General features: G+C 39.5%; 1 protein-coding gene across 7 annotated transcripts in view; it reads left to right on the forward strand.

Annotated features, from left to right (window-relative positions):
* The window catches only part of gli2a (GLI family zinc finger 2a), a 119019-nt gene that overhangs the window by 4541 nt on the left and 95731 nt on the right, over positions 1-18747 (forward strand). For 4 of the 7 annotated variants that reach the window (XM_061841143.1, XM_061841136.1, XM_061841140.1 and 1 more), the window contains exon 2: positions 17396-17528. In XM_061841143.1, coding sequence (XP_061697127.1) covers positions 17420-17528 — 109 coding nt within the window. In that variant the 5' untranslated portion in view covers positions 17396-17419. Of the gene's footprint in view, positions 1-12820; positions 13871-16493; positions 16510-17395; positions 17529-18747 lie in introns of those variants that run through there. The other 3 variants (XM_061841137.1, XM_061841139.1, XM_061841142.1) reach the window with 3 other exon arrangements.

Here is an 18747-nt window from a genome sequence, read left to right on the forward strand (position 1 = left end):
ATAGCGAGTGTCAGATTCTGATATCCCTGTCCTCTTTCAAAATCGGTCGTAAATCCAAAGCATTTGAATATAAATTTGAATGTATAGTTGACATATTCCCTCACATTTCATTTTTGGAGTAGCTACATAGTGTTTCAGTAACATTTATACTGTGCTTTAATGTATTTATCAACCATGCATATTCGTACATACTACTACATTCCTATTTCTTTTTTTTTTGCTTGGTTACATAAAATTGGAGGTAGGTGAATTTTTATGTGAAAATAACTGACAATGGGTTAAAAAAGTTGTGTACATTTATACATTTGCAAATCCAAAATTGCAAGTATGTGGAGGTCCACTACACTACATGGACAAAGTAATTGAATGCATTTTCGAAATCAATCTGGGTTTGGGCTAGACCTTCCAGAGAAACTCAGATACTTCATCTAACCCAATGATTTCCAAACTTTATGGAACGAAGACACATATTTTACAATTGAAAAATCTCATGGCACAAAACAAATAAAAATGTCACAAATAGTGTATACATTTATTACTGTATGTCGCCGGCGAATGGTAGCCCGCGAGGACCATATAGGGCGCCAGTGAGGTATGTTCTAAAAATACCATAGGCCACAAATTGTTTCCATTATTTGTTCTTTAAATTCTGAATCTGCCTTGCTTACGTGATTTTAAATTTTAAAATAGCTGTCATGTCATTTACTACAATTAATTAAAACAAAAATATTTTATGTACGTTTAATGAACTCAGTCTGAAATTTGCCGCAAACAGGTCACATAGCCGTTCATACGATCGGTGCTCATAAAGTAGCCCTCAGCCTCAAAAATGTTGCTGAGCCCTGCTGTATGTACTCTCTGCCATCTCATTGAAGAGGATTTTTTAGTTCTCTCTGTTACGATTTCTCACTGGCACAAATAGATGAACAAAGATACATTATTTCAAATGAATAATTTTTTTGAGTAGCTACGTACAATTTAGTAATTTTGCATGACACAGCTAAAGAGCACTCATGGTATACTAATGAGAACACTGGTCAAGAATCACTGATCTTACCAATAGTAAATGGACTTCCACTTGAATAGCGGTTTTCTACCACTACCCACACTTTATGTGTGAGTGGGGCTTTAAAAAAAATAAAAAAGAAGAGCTTATGATCGCAAAAACTGGACAACATATTTGAGACAATTGTACATGGTTGTAAAATCAATAATATCTTTGGGCTAACAGACTGAACCAGACCAGAACCAAAAATTAAACAATATAACTTTGTGAAAAGAAAATAACCCATCTCTTACTGTCTCAAAGGAGTCAGGACAGTTCAATGATAGCTGTGCAGCCAGGCTAGAAGTGCAAGAAGTAAACGATACACAACACGACACGACACTACAGGTGTTATTGCGGTGTTGCCAATGTTTATTGAATGAGCACAATAGGAGTGAGTTCAATAAAGTACCATTGGCACACTGTTGATGTACTCACTTGTTGCCGGGGGTAAATGATCCATGGTTTACTGCTTTGTTAGGGTTCGGGTTAACATTTTATGTACTCTCAGACCTGCGTAGACTGTGTTTCCTGTGTATCTCTCTCTCTCTCTCTCTCTCTCTCTATGTATGTATGTATGTATGTATGTATGTATGTATATATATATATATATATATATATATATATATATATATATATATATATATATACACACACACATATAGATAGATAGATAGATAGATAGAGTGAAATCTCAGTTTTCGACCACAATCTGTTCCAGAAGAGGGTTCAAGAAGGGATTTATTGGAAAACCGAATCGATATTTCCCATTACAATTAATGAAAAACGAAATAATGGGTTCCAAGCCTAAAAAATGTGTATATTCATTTTTTGGCTAAAATGTATGCTTTAGTAGAAGAGTAGGCTAGGCTGGGAGTCCATTGCCATAGCTGTAGCGACTCGGCCCCCAGCCTTGTAAACTTTTTTTCATGTACAAAAGTGCAGAATAACTTTTAAACAACAATAATGAGGGAGAAAATAAGCAAAAAAATGTTTTTTTTATTTTTACAAAAAGTAACACGAAAACATTAACTTGTAACTCCAGTTAACGAAATCTTTGAAACAATCCCCAGCTAACTGTTGTTCATTTATGAAAATTAAAAGCAACTTTTCAACTTCCTCAGAGATCTGTGGCTTCTGCTTGGTCAACACGGTTGCTCCTTTAGCAACATCACTTGCTTTAAGGGTGTCCTTGTGTTTCAGAATGGTGCTTATCGCCGATTTCACCATGCCATACTCCTTTGATAGCTCAGAAACAGGCACACCAGATTTATATTTGGCTATCAATTCTTTCTTAAAGTCGATAGTTTTACGCACAACTTTCCTTTTTTCAGCACCAGCAGAAATTACTACTTCCACTTGCCTTCTTTGGAGCCATGATTGAGGGTTCATAGTCGTCAATAGGAAGAAAAAGTTACTACCGGGACACGTCCGCGTACAGAGGCTGCATTATACAGAATAACAAAGCGTGTTGTGGGTGGGTCAGCTGGTTGCGCCACACGCGTTATGTCATTTCCAGGTTTTTCCGGGGGACATTGGAGTTCACAATAAGAAAACGCGTTGTAGGTGGGTCAGCTCGTCGGGCCGTGCGCGTTATATTATTTCTGGTTTTTTTCACGGGGCGTTGCGTTCCACAATAACAAAGTTTGTCGGGCCGCGAGCATTATGTTATTTCCGTTGTTTTTCAGGGCATTCGGGTACCGGATTTTCGTTCAAAAAGAGAAGGAAAAAAATCTTTAAATTTTCGTTTGAAATTTATATGGAATATATATATATATATATATATATATCTCAAATAAATATATTGCGCTGCGATTGTCTGGCAACCAGCTCAGGGTGTAACCCCCCTCCTGCCGGGTCGCAGGAGTGCTGGAGCCTATCCCAGCTGTCACCGGACAGCAGGCGGGATACACCCTGAACTGGTTGCCAGCAAATTGCAGGGCACTTAGAGACAAACAGCCGCACTCATGATCACACCTCGGGGCAATTTAGAATGTGTAAATAATGTTGCAAGTTTTTGGGATGTTGGAGGAAACCGGAGTGCCCAGAGGAAACTCACCCAGACAAAGGGAGAACATGCAAACAACATCAAATATTCATTCACTCAGTGGGAGAAAAGAACGGAAAGGTCTCTTGTTCTTTGTTCTTGTTGCTATGTTGTTCCTTGTTCTATGTTCTGAATGTCGTACCAGAACAGCAACGACTCTCTGTGAAAAATTCCTTGTGTGTTTTTACACACTTGGCCATGTAAGCTGATTCTGATTAAGAGTGTGTATGTCAAGAATACTGAGTCTTCTTAGTTTTCTACATATCTGCTGCACCTACTTGCAACTTTTTGACATGTAGCAACAAAAAATATACTGGAAACATAGATTAATATGGTTAGTCACATTGGACTGATATTTTGAACACTACTGTATGTTCTGTTTGCCCAGGTTATTGATTGGGACCTCCGCCATGGAGGCTATTTTTGGCCAGTCTTTTGCTTATTCTTGGATCATCAACACTGATCTTAATTGAGGCGAGGGAGGCTTGCATATTCTGTAGAAGTTATCCTGAGTTCCTTTGTGGCATCCTGGAAGAGGTATTGCTGTTCTCTTGGGGTAATCTTTTGTTGTTGGCCACTAATGAGAAGGTCCATTACTTTTCCAGGTATTCTCCATCTGAGGATAATGGCTCTTCTTATGGTTTGCTGAAATCCTAAAGCTTGAAATGACTTTTGCAAGCCTTTACAGACTGATAGCTCTCAATTACTTTATTTCTCAAATGTTCTGAAATAGTTTTGGATTCTGTCATTTTTTTGCAACTTTTTTATACCACACGATTCGTCACATTAAACTGCTCCCTTTGCACATTTGACATTATTAACACACTTATTTGTATAGATTTTCATCTTTCACGTCTTATATTGAATAGTCCCTATAAACAGATATGTCTCTTGTTCTTTGTTCTTGTTGCTATGTGGTTCCTTGTTCTGTATGTCGTACCAGGGCAGCACCGACTGCTGGAGAAAAATTCCTTGTGTGTTTTTACACTTTTGGACATTAAATCTGATTCTGATTCTGCTCTGTATCTAATCCCTATCTGGACCTAATCCCTATCAGTATCTAATACCTATCTATTCCCTTCGGATAGCGGGGATCCACCACAGTCTTGTAATTTTTTTATATCCCTCCAATACTCAGTGACCAAACAGTGGCCAACAAGCCCCCAGTTTTGGTAAAAAAAAAATTGCCACTGGAGACTGACATACTGGTGCTCTTCTATCAGACCTTTTATGGCCTGAATGTTGTTAGTATGTGCATGCCAAATCGCATGCAAATAAGTACGTCTCATGCAATACTGTTACTGCAAGACAATTATCTTTGTATCATGAACAAGAAAATATCTGCATTATCAAGGATGGTATGATATGGCAAAGCTTGAGAAATACTATCTATTCTTCCATCCATCTATCCATCCATCCATTTCTTAACCACTTATCTTCAATAGGGTCATGAGTGTGCTGGCGCTTATCTCGGCTGACTTTGCATGATAGGTATGGTACAACTTGAACTGCTTGCCAGGCAAAAACGGTGTTTTTTTTCTCCAGTCTCCAGAAAAGGCCCCTCTTAAAGCTATTTCTATTTGATCCAGCTTTGTGTCTGCTTTGTCTATATGCAGCTAAGACCTTCTTTGATTGGTTGCATTAGTGTACAATACCGACTTGTGAGACCACAAGTGTGTTAACAGCACTGGCTAGGGAGTCGAGGGGGGAGGCGGAAATCTTTGTTAGTGATGTCGATACAGTAAGCTTGAGAAATTCAAATTACCTGAGTTCCGGCCTCTCTGCAAAAAAACGTATGGAACTCAGAAACGTGTGGATGATTTTCTTTAATATTTCACAATTTTACTGAGGCACCATAGAGCCAACATGACATCCCAATACTAGAAAAAGTTGGTTTGGTAAAATATGGCACCTTTAATATTGTGATTGTAGTGACCACAATTATCATGGTTACCAGTATTATCAGGAAATTGCCAAAAGAAACAAACAAGCTTTGACAAAATGACAAATAAACACAACAAACACAGTGGAACACAAATAGAGAATTTTTCAAGTTGTTTTAAATGAATAAAAGTCTAGAGAAAGAAAAAAGGAATATGCTGTACTTTGTGCTGACAAAATTCAAAGTCCTAATTCATAAATTAAAGTAGTTTCTATTCAAGATCTGAAAGGAATTGTTGTCAATTCGAGTACTTTCGCCAAGCCTTAGCTGTCCCTGGTCGAGACTTCAGTCAAGAATGTAAGGAAGCTCTGTCAGCTACTCAAGGGTTAAACTTTGTTATTTCTGGACTTCACAGCTAATATTCTTTATAAATAATAGTATATTGGTAAGGTTGACAACTTAAAATTTTATCGAAGCTCTTCAGTAAACCGTAAACAGTTTCATCCTTTGGGACAGCTCTATGATGCTTACTGAATGCTGCTGAAAGACTTTGGCACTTCCAAGTTACACTAATTAATTCAACTAGGAAAAGTTATCATTTATTGAATTTTAAGAATTGATTGAATTGTTTACATTTGCATTACAATGCTTAAAGGTCAACTGACATGTGAAGCATGAATTTTAGTATGTTTTTAATGAAAAAACGTAACTGGAATGGACCCATCCATTTTTTCACCACACGCCATGATGTTGGCGTATATGGATTTTTCTATCTCCCGCCATGAAAATCCTCTCGAGGCATTCGTTTTGGAGAAGAAGCAGGAAGCGACGTTTTTTTCCAGACGCCCACACTGGTGGCTTTGTGTGTTTATACCAGTTTTACCAGGGGGAAAGTAGCTGTTTTTTCCTGCGTGTTAGCCAAAATGCCATCTCGTTATGTTGCTGGATATTGCTCGAACACTCGGGAGGATGGATTCACTCTTCACAATTTTCCAAAACACCCGGTTCGTCGTGAAAAATTGATTGCACAGGTGTAAAGGACGAGAACTTTGTGGGTTCCAAATGACAGGTAGATGTGTATAGAGCTATTAAAAAAAATAATAGTTGGGGGGGATGACATAATCCTCTCAGAAGTAAGAAAAGATCTGCGTCATAATAACATAATAAAGTACGTAAGTCAGGGGTGCTAAATGTGTCGATGTGCTCGGCTGCGACATTCTTCATCGTCGCTTGCAGCCGCGGCATTGTTCGTCATCGCTCGTGGCTGCGGCGTTGTTGTTCATCGGCGCCGCGGAGGTGGATTGGGCGGTTTGGTCGGGTGCGGAAGGAGAAAGGAGCCCCTCCCCCCCACCAGCCAATTACTTCGCCCAGCATGAGTACAAGTACTGAGTACGCTACATACTGTCGGGCAGTCTGTGGTTAGTTAGAAGTGATCCGCATATCATCTAAATATGGCTCGAAACAATAGGGTAATATTGCCCCGGTCACTTCACCTGATTGTGAGTTGTTCTCTTCTTGCAGAAGAGCTTCCGTGTCAGAAGGGGCGTCGAAAAAATCAGAAAATCACTGTTGTTTGTCTCCCATAGCAGGTGGCACAGCATCTTCTCAATGGCAACTGTTCCAGTGTGACAGCTGTATATGACGTTGCAAGCAATATGGCTGCCACTGGGATGTCGAGTCAGACTTCTGCAACTTTGGACATGAATGACACGCTCTCTGCCCATTTTTTTACGTGTAGACATTGAAGTGAATAATATTATATGTAGTTTTCATAACGATATCTTTTAAAATGTATTTAGGCATGTTGGTTGAGCTTTAAGGATCCATTGCAATATAAAATCTCAAAGGGCATCCTTGTAGATTCCTTGTGTGGTAGTATACCATCAGCTTCACATATGTTTTCAGTTGGTTCAGGGAGACAGAGCTGAACTACAGGATATTGCTTCACAAGAAATGTTAGACACAAGGGTGGGGTAAGAACTCATCCAGGAGGGTGTTTTCGCTGCTGTTTTTGTTGCCCATTTGATTAAAATAATTATCTGCTCATGACGCTGTATTTCCTATAACCTAATAAGGTCAATAATCATAATGTAGAGAGAGTTAGGCGGAGGGACAGACTGAATGACTGTTTGAATTACTAATTCTAGCTCAAAAATATGTGCTGCTCAAGATGGTAGGAATACTCTTTACAATGTGGTAAAGCATCAACAAAGTTTTAGATTGTGATTTTTAAATTAGTTGCCTGCTTGGTACTGCCACAGCGAGGACTAAACATGAGCTAAAGATGGAAGCATTTGGTTAGCGAGGAGAACTCACATTGGGACAACAAATGGTATGGTAATTTAAAGGCTCATTAAATTATAGCACAATTCTATGGAAAAGCATGTGTGCTGGTCAGAGTTTATAATTTGATGGTATCAACATAAATAGCTTTACTTTACCTGAATTATTCAAGGAGCACATTGGATTTATATATACGTGTAAGAGCTACAGTACAGCTGAAGATTCCAATACTGGGTGACATCGCAGGCGTATCACGAACAATATCAAAATGAAGTAAAAATAATATTAAGAATCACCATCAATGTAACAAACCTGGTTGATGATTGTGGGAGTAATTATGGGTTATCGAATGCATTTGGTCTGTACGTATTGTGTATTAAAATTCAATTTCACATTGAAGGACTGTATGCCTAGGTGAGTAGTTGGTGATCAGGAGAGAAACACGGAACAAAGAATGTGTGTGGCAGATGAATGAGACCTCATTCAGAGAAGACACTTTAGGGCCAAAGACAAAGTGAACTTGTTTGTGTTGAATGCTTTGTGTGTGACCAATAATTTGTTGTTCTTCTTGAAGGAACCAACGTCTCTCTCTGTGCCTCTGTTGGGGGGTCGCAATATTCATGTTTTAATTCTGCCTCTGATACGTTTGATCATCCACAGAACAACAGTGCAATAGTATATTGGAAAAACAAATGTACATAAAGAAACGACCCATGTTACATATGAAGGCTATAAAGGTACTAATCTGAAGACAACTAAGCAACAACTAAAATCTTGGCAACAGCTTTAAATAAAATGTAATTATTTTCCTGTTTCAAGTTAGATCATGGATTATATTTTAGCGGTTAAGTCAGTTTTTCTTGTGAACGCATTATTGAATTAGGGTGGTTCGGGTGGGAACTGAATCTCAAAAATACTTTTTCATGCTTCTACTACTGTATATACAGTGCCGTGACAAAATATTTGCCCCCTACCAGATCACATACACCCACGGTATCAAATCGTGAAACCAATTTTAATATCATTCGGAGACAAAGAAAGGGAATACAAAATGCAGTTTTTAAATGACAATTCAATTTATTAAGGCACAAAAAAATTCAAACCTTTCTGATCTTCTGTGAAAAAATAATTGCCCCCCGAGCCTATGAACAGGTTACGCCACCATTGGCAACAATAACTGAAATCAAGTGTTTGCGATAATTGGTGATAAGTCTTTCCAATCGCTGTGGAGGAATTTTGTTCCACTCTTCTTTACAGAGTTGTGCCATTTTGGAGGGTTTTCTAATGAACTGCACATTTCAGGTTACACCACAGCATCTCAGTTGGATTTCAATCCGGACTTTGACTTGGCTTCTCGAAAACCTTTTTTTTTTTTTGAGCCATTCTGTGGTAGACTTGCTGGTCTGTTTCGGATTGTTATCCTGCTGCATTATCCAAGAGTGCTTGAGTTTGAGGGCACCAACTGGTGCCCGGACATTCTCCTTCAGGATTTTCTGGTACACAGCAGAATCCATTGTTCCATTAATCATAGCAAGTTGTCCTGGACCTGAGGCAGCAAAGCAGCCCCAGACCATCACACTGGCACCACCATTCTTGATTGTTGGCATAATGTTCTTTTTATCAAATGTTGTGCCATTTTTAGGCCAGATGTAACAGGCCGCACACCTTCCAAAAAGATACATTTTTGACTTGTCAGTCCACAGAATGTTTCTCCAAATATCTCGAGGCTCTTCAAGATGTTTTTTTAATTTTTTATAGCAAATGTGAGATGAGCCTTTGGATTCTTTGCTCTCAGCTGGGGTTTTCACCTGGGAACTCTCCAATGGATGTTATTTTTGGCCAGTGTGTTTCTTATAATAGAGTCATGAACACAGACATTAACAGAGAGTCGCAGGTCTTCAGATGTTGTCCAAGGTTCTTTTGTGATCTCCTGGATGACTAGTCGCTGCAGTCTTGGAGTAACTAGTTGGTTGTCAACTCCTGGGAAGGTTTACAACTGTTCCCAGGTTTTGCCATTTGTGGATGATGGATCTAACAGTGGTTCGTTGGTGCTCCAAACTCTTGGAAATGGCCTTGTAACTTTTTCCAGACTAATGGTTTTGAATCACATTTTTTCTCATTTCTTCTTGAATTTCTTTGGATTGTGGTGTGATGCATGATGCATTGATTCTTGAGATCCCGTAGCCTACTTTACGTTCTCTGATGGATTGTTCATCTTCTTTTTCTTTCGGCTTGTCCCGTTAGGGGTCAGCACAGCGTGTTATATTTTTCCATCTCACCCTATCTCATGCATCCTCCTCTCTAACACCCACTGTCCTCATGTCCTCCCTCAGAGCATCCATCAACATTTTCTCTAGTCTTCCTCTCGCTCTTTTGCCAACCAACATACTCACTCTCTCGCCTCTGAACATGTCCAAACCATTGAAGTCTGCTCTCTCTAACCTTGTCTCCAAAACATATTTCTCTGCCACACCAGACTTACACATGCAGTACCACAGTTCCTCTCTTGGTACTCTGTCATAGGCTTTCTCTAGATCCACAAAGACACAATGTAGCTCCTTCTGACCTTCTCTGTACTTTTCCACTAGCATCCTCAAGACAAATAATGCATCTGTGGTACTCTTTCTAGGCATGAAACCATACTGTTGCTCGCAGATACTTACTTCTGTCCTGAGTCTAGCCTCCACTACTCTTTCCCATAACTTCATTGTGTGGCTTATCAACTTTATTCCTCTATAATTCCCAAAGCTCTGAACATCCCATTTGTTCTTAAAAATGGGAACTAGAACACTTTTCCTCCATTCTTCAGGCATCTTTTCGCCCGCTAGTATTCTGTTGAATAAGTTGTTCAAAAACTCGACAGCCATCTCTCCAAATTGCTTCCATACCTCTAGCGGTATGTCATGCCAAGTGCCTTTCCATTTTTCATCCTTTGTAGTGCCTTTCTGACTTACCCCTTATTAATCACTGCCACTTCCTGGTCCTTCACACTTGCCTCTTCAACTCTTCCTTCTCTCTCATTTTCTTCATTCATCAACTTCTCAAAGTATTCTTTCCATCTATTTAGCACACTACTGGCACCAGTCAACACATTTCCATCTCTATCCTTAATCACCCTTACCTGATGCACATCCTTCCCATCTCTATCCCTCTGTCTGACCAACCTGTAGAGATCCTTTTCTCCTTCTTTTGTGTCCAACCTGGTGTACATGTCTTCATATGCCTCTTGTTTAGCCATCGCCACCTCTACCTTTGCCCTACGTTGCATCTCAATGTACTCCTTTTGCCTCTCCTCAGTCCTCTCCATGTCCCACTTCTTCTTCGTTAATCTCTTACCTTGGATGACTTTTTGTATTTTGAGGTTCCACCATTAAGTTTCCTTCTCCCCTTTCCTACCAGAAGACACCCCAAGTACTCCCCTGCCTGCCTCTCTGAATACCAGTGGTATTCCAGTTTTCTGGGAGCCCTTCCTGTAAAATCTCGAGCCTGTCTCACCTCTTTCCGGAAGGCCACACAACATTCTTCCTTTCTCAACTTCCATCACCTGATTCTCAGCTCTTCCTTTGTCTTCTTAGTCTTCCTACCCATTACCAGAGTCATCCTACACACCACCATCCTATGCTGTCGAAGTAGAAATCGTATGATGAACGCTCATAAATATTTGGCGCAGTTTTTCATCTTTTCCCAATTTGTGGCTCGTTACAGTGACTTTGTCAGAAAAGTTTGGATTTATTTTGTGCCTTAAAAAAATTTATTGTCAATTTAAAACTGCATTTTTTTATTTCCTTACATTGTCTCTGAGTGATATTAAAATTTGTTGGATAATTGGAAACCTTTGCGTGTGATAGATATGCAAACAAAAAAACCCAAACAGAAATCTAATGCAGTAATTTTTCACGGCACTGTAGTCTTGACACCTGTCCACCTATAAATTAGATGTGTTCCAGGCATTCCTTTTTCTTTTGCATATTTAGATGAATCCTGGAAATCGGTCAAGAATGTCAGTCCATAGGCTGTAAAGTTTGATGTGTGTGCAGAAGTGAAAGGACCATTTCAAAGCTGTCTAAAGCGAATATTCGCTATCAGCAACCCTCCTGTAAGGCACTTGGCCTGCAAAGGAACAATTTTATCATCTCTTTCATGGGTTGTCACATACCAACAGTTGACACTGGTTTCTTACAGCCATGACCAAATCTCTCTTTAACCAACCAGAAGGTTAATCAAACCTTCACCATAGATTTGGTGAATCTTATTCAAAGATAAATTAGAATGGTTGTCATGACTAATCCATTCCATAAGGGTATTATTGTGGTTGGACGTTTGGCGTATCTGAAGAGGCTTGGACATGCACAGAGTGATTTTACAAAGTGTAGTCCATTCTTTTCATAATCATTAATCAAACACTTTGTAAACAGTCAATTAATTTCCTAAAATTAGCAAAGGACTGTAAAATATGTTTCACAACAGAGCACATAATCAAATGTCGTTCTACAGTTTCAGTAGAAGCCCATATGATAAAGACACAAAAGTATGTAAAACAAAGATATATTTTAGCTTTTGGTTGTTATTTTGATAACCTGCATACTTATCACCCTCAGAAACCTCAGTGGAGAGGTCTCCAGGTGGCAGACCTTTTCTATCCATCTCCTGTGTTTGCCAATTAAGCACTGTGGGTAGCAGCAGTTAGAGGGAATGTGCGTAATATGCTTTGTTTATATGATTGCTGGCAGGAATGAGAGCCTACCAGCATGTGGATCACACTGACTGAAAGATAGTCAGGAAGAAAGTATGAAAACTGGATGTCTTCAAAATGAGAGGGCTTCCTTTGATCTCTATTTTCATTCCTTTCAGTGTTAGTGAAAGGGGACCTGTTGAGCGGTAGTAGAATAGAGGGACACTTGAAATGGAACGAGGCTCTCAGAAAAACACTTAGCATGTTTTAACACAAGTCTGCAAGTCTTAGGCAAAGATGGTAGGAGGTGAAGATATGATGAAGAGTTGGGAGAGAAGGGATGTGGTTAGCCTGTATAAATAATCAAATGTTAAAAAGCATTGTAAATTATTTGACAGTGACTCTGGCTTTCTTACCGTGAACAAAATAAGTATTTGAACACCCTGCTATTTTGCAAGTTCTCCCACTTGGAAATCATAGAGGGGCCAGAATTTTTCATAGAAGGTGCATGTCCAATGTGAGAGAGATAATCTAAAAAGAAAAATACAGAAATCACAATGTATGATTTTTTTAAATGATTTATTTGTGTGATACAGCTGGAAATAAGTAATTGAACACCGGCAGGGTTCGCACGCGTCCCTAAAAGTCCCTAAAAACCCCTAAATTTTCGAAGGTGCATTTAGGGGCTCCTAAATGTCCTTAAAATCTGCGAAAACCGGTCAAGCCCCTTAAATTATAAAAAATCAAAGGGAGGACCTCTACTGCCAAAATTCTCCCGAAAAAAAAAAATATCTTTTATTTAAAAAAAAATAGCGATCCGTCTGGCGTCTAAAACAGCCGGAAATTGTCAACGGAAGTCACCGTGTTGACAACGAGTCGCCATCTTGTCGTCGATATTCCATTGTTTCCGTGAGTCGGCATTTCACTTCGTCTTCGTTACGTCTTTCATCGATCCAACATGTATCATGGGGAAGTGCATTTTTCTAGATGCTTGGGTTTAAAGTAAGGAGTTTGGAAGCTGGGTTCGTTGAGATGCAAAAGATCGGCACATGATTTACTGCCATCTGTGCAAGCAGAGCTACTAGCTAGGAAAGATGGGCGTCAAAGCGCTGGAGTCGCACCGGAAAAAAAGGAGACACGCTGATTTGACGAAGACTCTCTCATCTTCCGTTGGTATGAATCTGTTTCTAAAATATAAAGATAGTGAAGCATCAACTTCAGGCAGTGGTACTAGCAGTCCATGCGCACCTACACTTGTCCAGCCATCGACATCAACCAGCCAGAAGTCAGGCTCTATGAATGTAGTTCAATACACCAAGGCGGACTCGTTAAAGGCAGAGATCGTGTGGACTTAAAAAGTGATCTGCAGCCATTACAGTTACAAATCTTGTGAAAATAATTCGAAAGTGTTTGCAGTCATGTTCCCAGACAGTGACATTGCTAAAAACTACCACTGTGGGGAAAGGAAGACTTCGTACCTGGCTACATTTGGCATCGCTGCCCACTTTTCATCTCTACTGCCTCAAAGCCAAAAAAGCCAGAATAGAGACTGACATATCTACGCTTATTGAGAAGGCTGATAGGCTGTGTGAGCAGGCAGAAGAAAAGAGGAAGCTGAGGTTTATCACCAAGGCCAATCCACTCAGAGGCAGAGCAAAGGACAAGAGAGCCTCTTTGGCACCTCTGCAGCAGCAACTAGAGGAGGCACTGGGTAGGCTCAAGGAGCTAGAGTAGGGGTGCTGAGACAGACATCAGTAGAAGACATTTGTGTATATATTTGCAATTGTAGTTAGAATCAGTTTTTCTGTATACTGTTATATGAAGATGTTGACAATGGTCATATCAATGAGAACTACCACAAGGGGCGACAGATGATCACTATCACAGGTACTGAGGTACTGGAACCTTTGATGAACCAAGAACAGCCGATAGCACCATTGGGTGAGTCTTTTTTCCTTACTCTTGATTTCCCATGATGGCCCTAAATTTTGCATGTCGGCCCTAAATTTTTTCCGTGTCAGCTCTAAATTTTTCGTGTCAGCCCCTAAGAATGGCCCTAAAAAGCCCTTAAATTTTTTGGGTCCGACTGAGTATGAACCCTGACCGGAGAAAACCAATGTTAATATTTTGTACTCTAGCCTTTGTTTGCAATTACAGAGGTCAAACGTTTCCTGTAGTTGTTCACCAGGTTTGCACCCACTCCTCCACACAGATCTTCTCTAGATCAGACAGGTTTCTGGGCTGTCACTGAAAAACACAGAGTTTCAGCTCCCTCCAAATATGTTCCATTGGGTTTAGGTCTGGAGACTGGCTAAGCCATGTTGAAAGACCCAGCCATGACCCATCTTCAATGCTCTGACTGAGGGAAAGCGGTTGTTCCCCAAATTCTCACAATGCATGGCCATAGTCATCCTCTCCTTAATACAGTGCAGTCGTCCTGGTCCCATGCGCAGAAAAGCGCCCCCAAAGCATGATGTTACCACCCCCATGCTTCACAGTAGGGATGGTTTTCTTGGGATGGAAATCATCATTCGTCTTCCTCCAAACACGGTTAGTGGAATAATGACCAAAAAGTTCCATTTTGGTCTCATTTGACTACAAAACTTTCTCCCATGACTCCTCTGTATCATCCAAAATGCTCATTGGCAAACTTAAGACAGGTCTTGACATGTGCTGGTTTTGGGGAACTTTCCGTGCCATGCATTTTTTCCAACCATGACATCTTAGTGTATTACCAACAGTGACATTGGAAACGGTGGTTCCAGCTCTTTTCTGGTCTTTGACCAAGTCCTGTCGTGTAGTCCTGGGCTGATTCGTCACCTTTCTAAGGATCATTGAGACCCCACAAGGTGATATCTTCCATGGGGCTCGACTCCAATTGAGATTGACCATCATGTTTAGCTTCTTCTATTTTCTAATAATTGCTCTTAACAGTGGACCTTTTTTCACCAAGCTGCTTGGCAATTTCTCCGTAGCCCTTTCCAGCCGTGTAAAAGAATTGTCATATTTCAGAAAAAGTTGGGAGAAAGAGGAGGATGGGGTGTGGTCTCCGTGCATGCTGCTTTGGGCTGCCAAGCCAACTAGAAGATAATAAACGTGTGTTGTTGTTTTTCTCCTTTGGCCTCTCCAATCTAGCCAATAGGTTTCTGACACCTGTACTAGGCTACCACTGGGCTTCCCTGTCACTTGTGGTGTCATAGTTCTAACCTGTAGAAGAGCCACAGTAAATATGGGAATTAATCTTCATGCTCGAACGACTTGAGACAACCATAAAATAAAAATTGATAACTTGCTTTAGACTCCAATGCTACTCAGCTATTTGTATTAAATGCATCATGTATATTAAGCCTTGTTTTATTATATGATCGGGAAAGGATTCAGATAATAATATATATAATAAATATAAATATATATAATAATATATATATAAATGATAATAAATGCAAAAAAATCATCGATAACAACAGTACTTTTCAATCGAATCTTGTGGGAACATTATAAGTCAAACTTTTTCGGGGGCTGCTTGAACCGTTAAAAGAAAAGGGCCCTCCTCTCAAATGTCATTCATCCATCCATCCATTTTCCATATCACTTATCAAAACTAGTGTCCTGGCCGTACTGTGGCCTATTCCAATTATCTTTGGGTGAGAGGCGGGGTACACCTTGAATTGATAGCCAACCAATCACGAGGCAATATATATACAAACAAACATTTGCATTCACATTCATATCTACATCCAATTTAGAGTCTTCAATTAATCTACTGTGCATGTTTTGGGGATGAGATACAAAACACGAGTACCTGGAGAAAACCCACGCGGGCATGGGGAGAACATGCAAACACGACACAGATGATGTGAACTATAAGGGTGGTTGAAATGCCTGAGCTCAGACAAAATGGCTTTGCTGGCTGGTTCTAGGACGTTTTGGCAACAGACAAAAAGAATCATGCACGATAAAGCTGTTTGTTCCTCATCTCTAATATTCATATTTTGGCTCTATGACAGGCGACTGGCACCTCTGAAGGGTCACAGACAAGATTGGTAGTTCAGACACAAATGTCAAAATAAAAGATGTCATGTTCCATAACCACATAAAACCAACAGGAGCACTTCATAGCAGAGTCGTCGTTAGGCCAAGTTATGGGGGCTGAAGTCCGTTTTTTTTTTTAAACTGGATACATATTTTTGGGAGAATAAAAAAGGACCAGCAAAACAAAAATAAAATGCATAGCAACAGCATGATAATACAGATATTTTTGGTCACGATAATTGGTATATCAACTTTTAATATTAATTTGCATATATTTTAATATTTATTCTGTTCCTACAATTAAACATTTTCTTATCTATCCATTCATTTGTTGTACCGCCTTACTAAGGTTGCAGGCGTTCTGTCGCCCATCTCAGCTAATTCTGGGCGATAGCCGGGGTACACCTTGAACTGGTCCCCAGGCAATTGCAGGGCACATACAGACAAATATTCTCACTCTCATTCCTTCCTATGGGTAATTTACAGTTTTCACTCATGTTTTGTGTTTTTTTTTGTTTGTTTGTTTGCCCAGTTCCACAGCATGTTAAGTGAGTCTCATTGAAATGTTCTCTCTGTTGACAACATTGTGTCAGCGCATGCAGACATTTTCTCATAAGAGTCTGAAAATAAATGATGATAACCAGCTTGCATGAGAGTGTTGATGGCTTCACTAACAGGACTGGATCGGGTCATGTTTGTTCTCAGCAGAGAATGACCCTACCAACTTACCAAGTCAAACAAGTGGCATATTGCCACGTCATCAATCCCTTCACACACGGGGAGATATTGACACAGTGTGTGGCTAAAACCTCAGCACGATGTGCCACTTACATTTACAAATGTAAGTACTGTGAACTCATTACATCAAACTGAGAAATCCATGTGTGTTTAGGGGTTGACCTGACATTATTTACACTGACAGAATAAATATATCCACAACCATAATGAAACAACCATGTAAATATTGAATTACATCTGCTCGTGCCTTCTCAATTTTGAAAGAAAAAGTCAAAACCTTTACCTAATTTAATTAGCTGGAAAGAGACAAAAGCAAGATACATTCATAGACATGTCAACATTTGTCCATCACACATGTAGAAACCGTAAGGTGTAAGAAAGTGAAGTCAATGTCAAATATACTCATTGTATAGTCTCCTCTAATGAGAATATTACTGGTGTACTGTAATTATATTTAGACTTTCGACTTGTCTCATCAAAGTTCACCATTCGTAACCTAATCCACCAATTTTTCATCTAAGTTTGGGACACCCTGTGGCTGAGAATTGGGGCACTGTCATAGAATTGAATGCATGCCATCTGCATGAAAGGCCCAGCATGAACTACGGCAGAAGCAATGTTTACTACTGTAATTATACATTTTATTGTTCCCTGCATGTTCAAGACTTAACCATAGATGTCCTTGCTTCTGTCTAGGTCGTCTGACATTAAAGGAGCAGCATGGAGACATCAGCTCCAACTGCCACAGAGAAGAAGGAGTCCAAGGGTCCTGGTTTGGATGGAAGCAGCTTTTCTGAAATTTCAAACAAGCCCTCTCCCACTTCAAGAGGTACAGCATTTCTCCAAAGCTCAATTTCTTCTCAAGCCTATTGTATGGAAAATGATTGTTGTTCTTGGAAGGTAGTCCATAAACACCTCAAGTCATCAGGGTTTTTTTCTAGATGGAAAACTACAGTTGGACCCCATTTCTACACACAAGCATACTGTAGCTCTACTTTTAATTGAGTGTAGGATCATGTTCCACTGTGCAATGAGCATAATGTAAAACATGATGACTCGCATAAGCAATTAGGTGATACATGAAAAGAGATGGGGGCTGCATCATGAGACTAGATGAAAAAAATGCTATAATGAGGTCAAAAGACCTTGTTCTCACCTCCCAAGTGTACTGTACATGTCATGAATAACTAAAAAAGGCTGGGATAGCTGTGGCCAACATGGTGTGTCAGAAGCCTCTTATAATGGCAGAGAAAAAGTAAGGTCCTTTCAAATGCAAACAAGATGTCATATAATATTGTGGTATTAGCTTTTTTTTCTTAAAGATGATCTTGGTGGCCTGCCACAAGTTGAGCCATGAGCAGTAATTGTTTAGGGATGCGAGGTTGAAACTAGGACGTTTCAGTGTACCCTCCTTGGCACCTATTCAAAGAGTCTGCAAGTATTTTCAAGTCAACAAAGAAAATATATAACGAGCTTGGAGATTAATTATTTATAGTTATGACCATTGCACGTTGTGTAGCTCCATAGGGGTTAACATGTCAGTACCTTGCACTACTTACAAAAACTTATGTTCACTTATCAAAGTCTGTTTGAGCATGTGAAAAGACATAGAACAGTCACTCACATTTGAAAAATATACGGGTGTGGTCAGTAATGCCCGCAGATATAAAGTTGCGGGTGTGATCAGGGATGGAATACCAGTATACTAATAAATTGGGGGAAAAAAAACATCATTTTAAAACTTCTTGTTAACAGATTACTATAACATAACTGTAAATGAAAAATAAAAAAAACAAATGCATAACTAAAATAGCAAACAAAAATTTCAAACTCAGAAATGATAAGTTCCAATTTCAACAGATATAAATAGAACATGATATTAAATGTTATTTAAAATTTTTCATCAATAACAATTCTTGATCTGACAAACTTAATTTGGAGAAAATTTAAATGCACTGGCCTGTCAAGGAATAAACACGAACGGTCTATACCCGCAATGTTTTAAAAAAGCTGAAAGTTTAGTTCAACATAATCGGCGTTAGTGGCAA

Source organism: Syngnathoides biaculeatus, chromosome 14 (genome assembly GCF_019802595.1).
Source record: "Syngnathoides biaculeatus isolate LvHL_M chromosome 14, ASM1980259v1, whole genome shotgun sequence".
Taxonomy (NCBI): domain Eukaryota; kingdom Metazoa; phylum Chordata; class Actinopteri; order Syngnathiformes; family Syngnathidae; genus Syngnathoides; species Syngnathoides biaculeatus.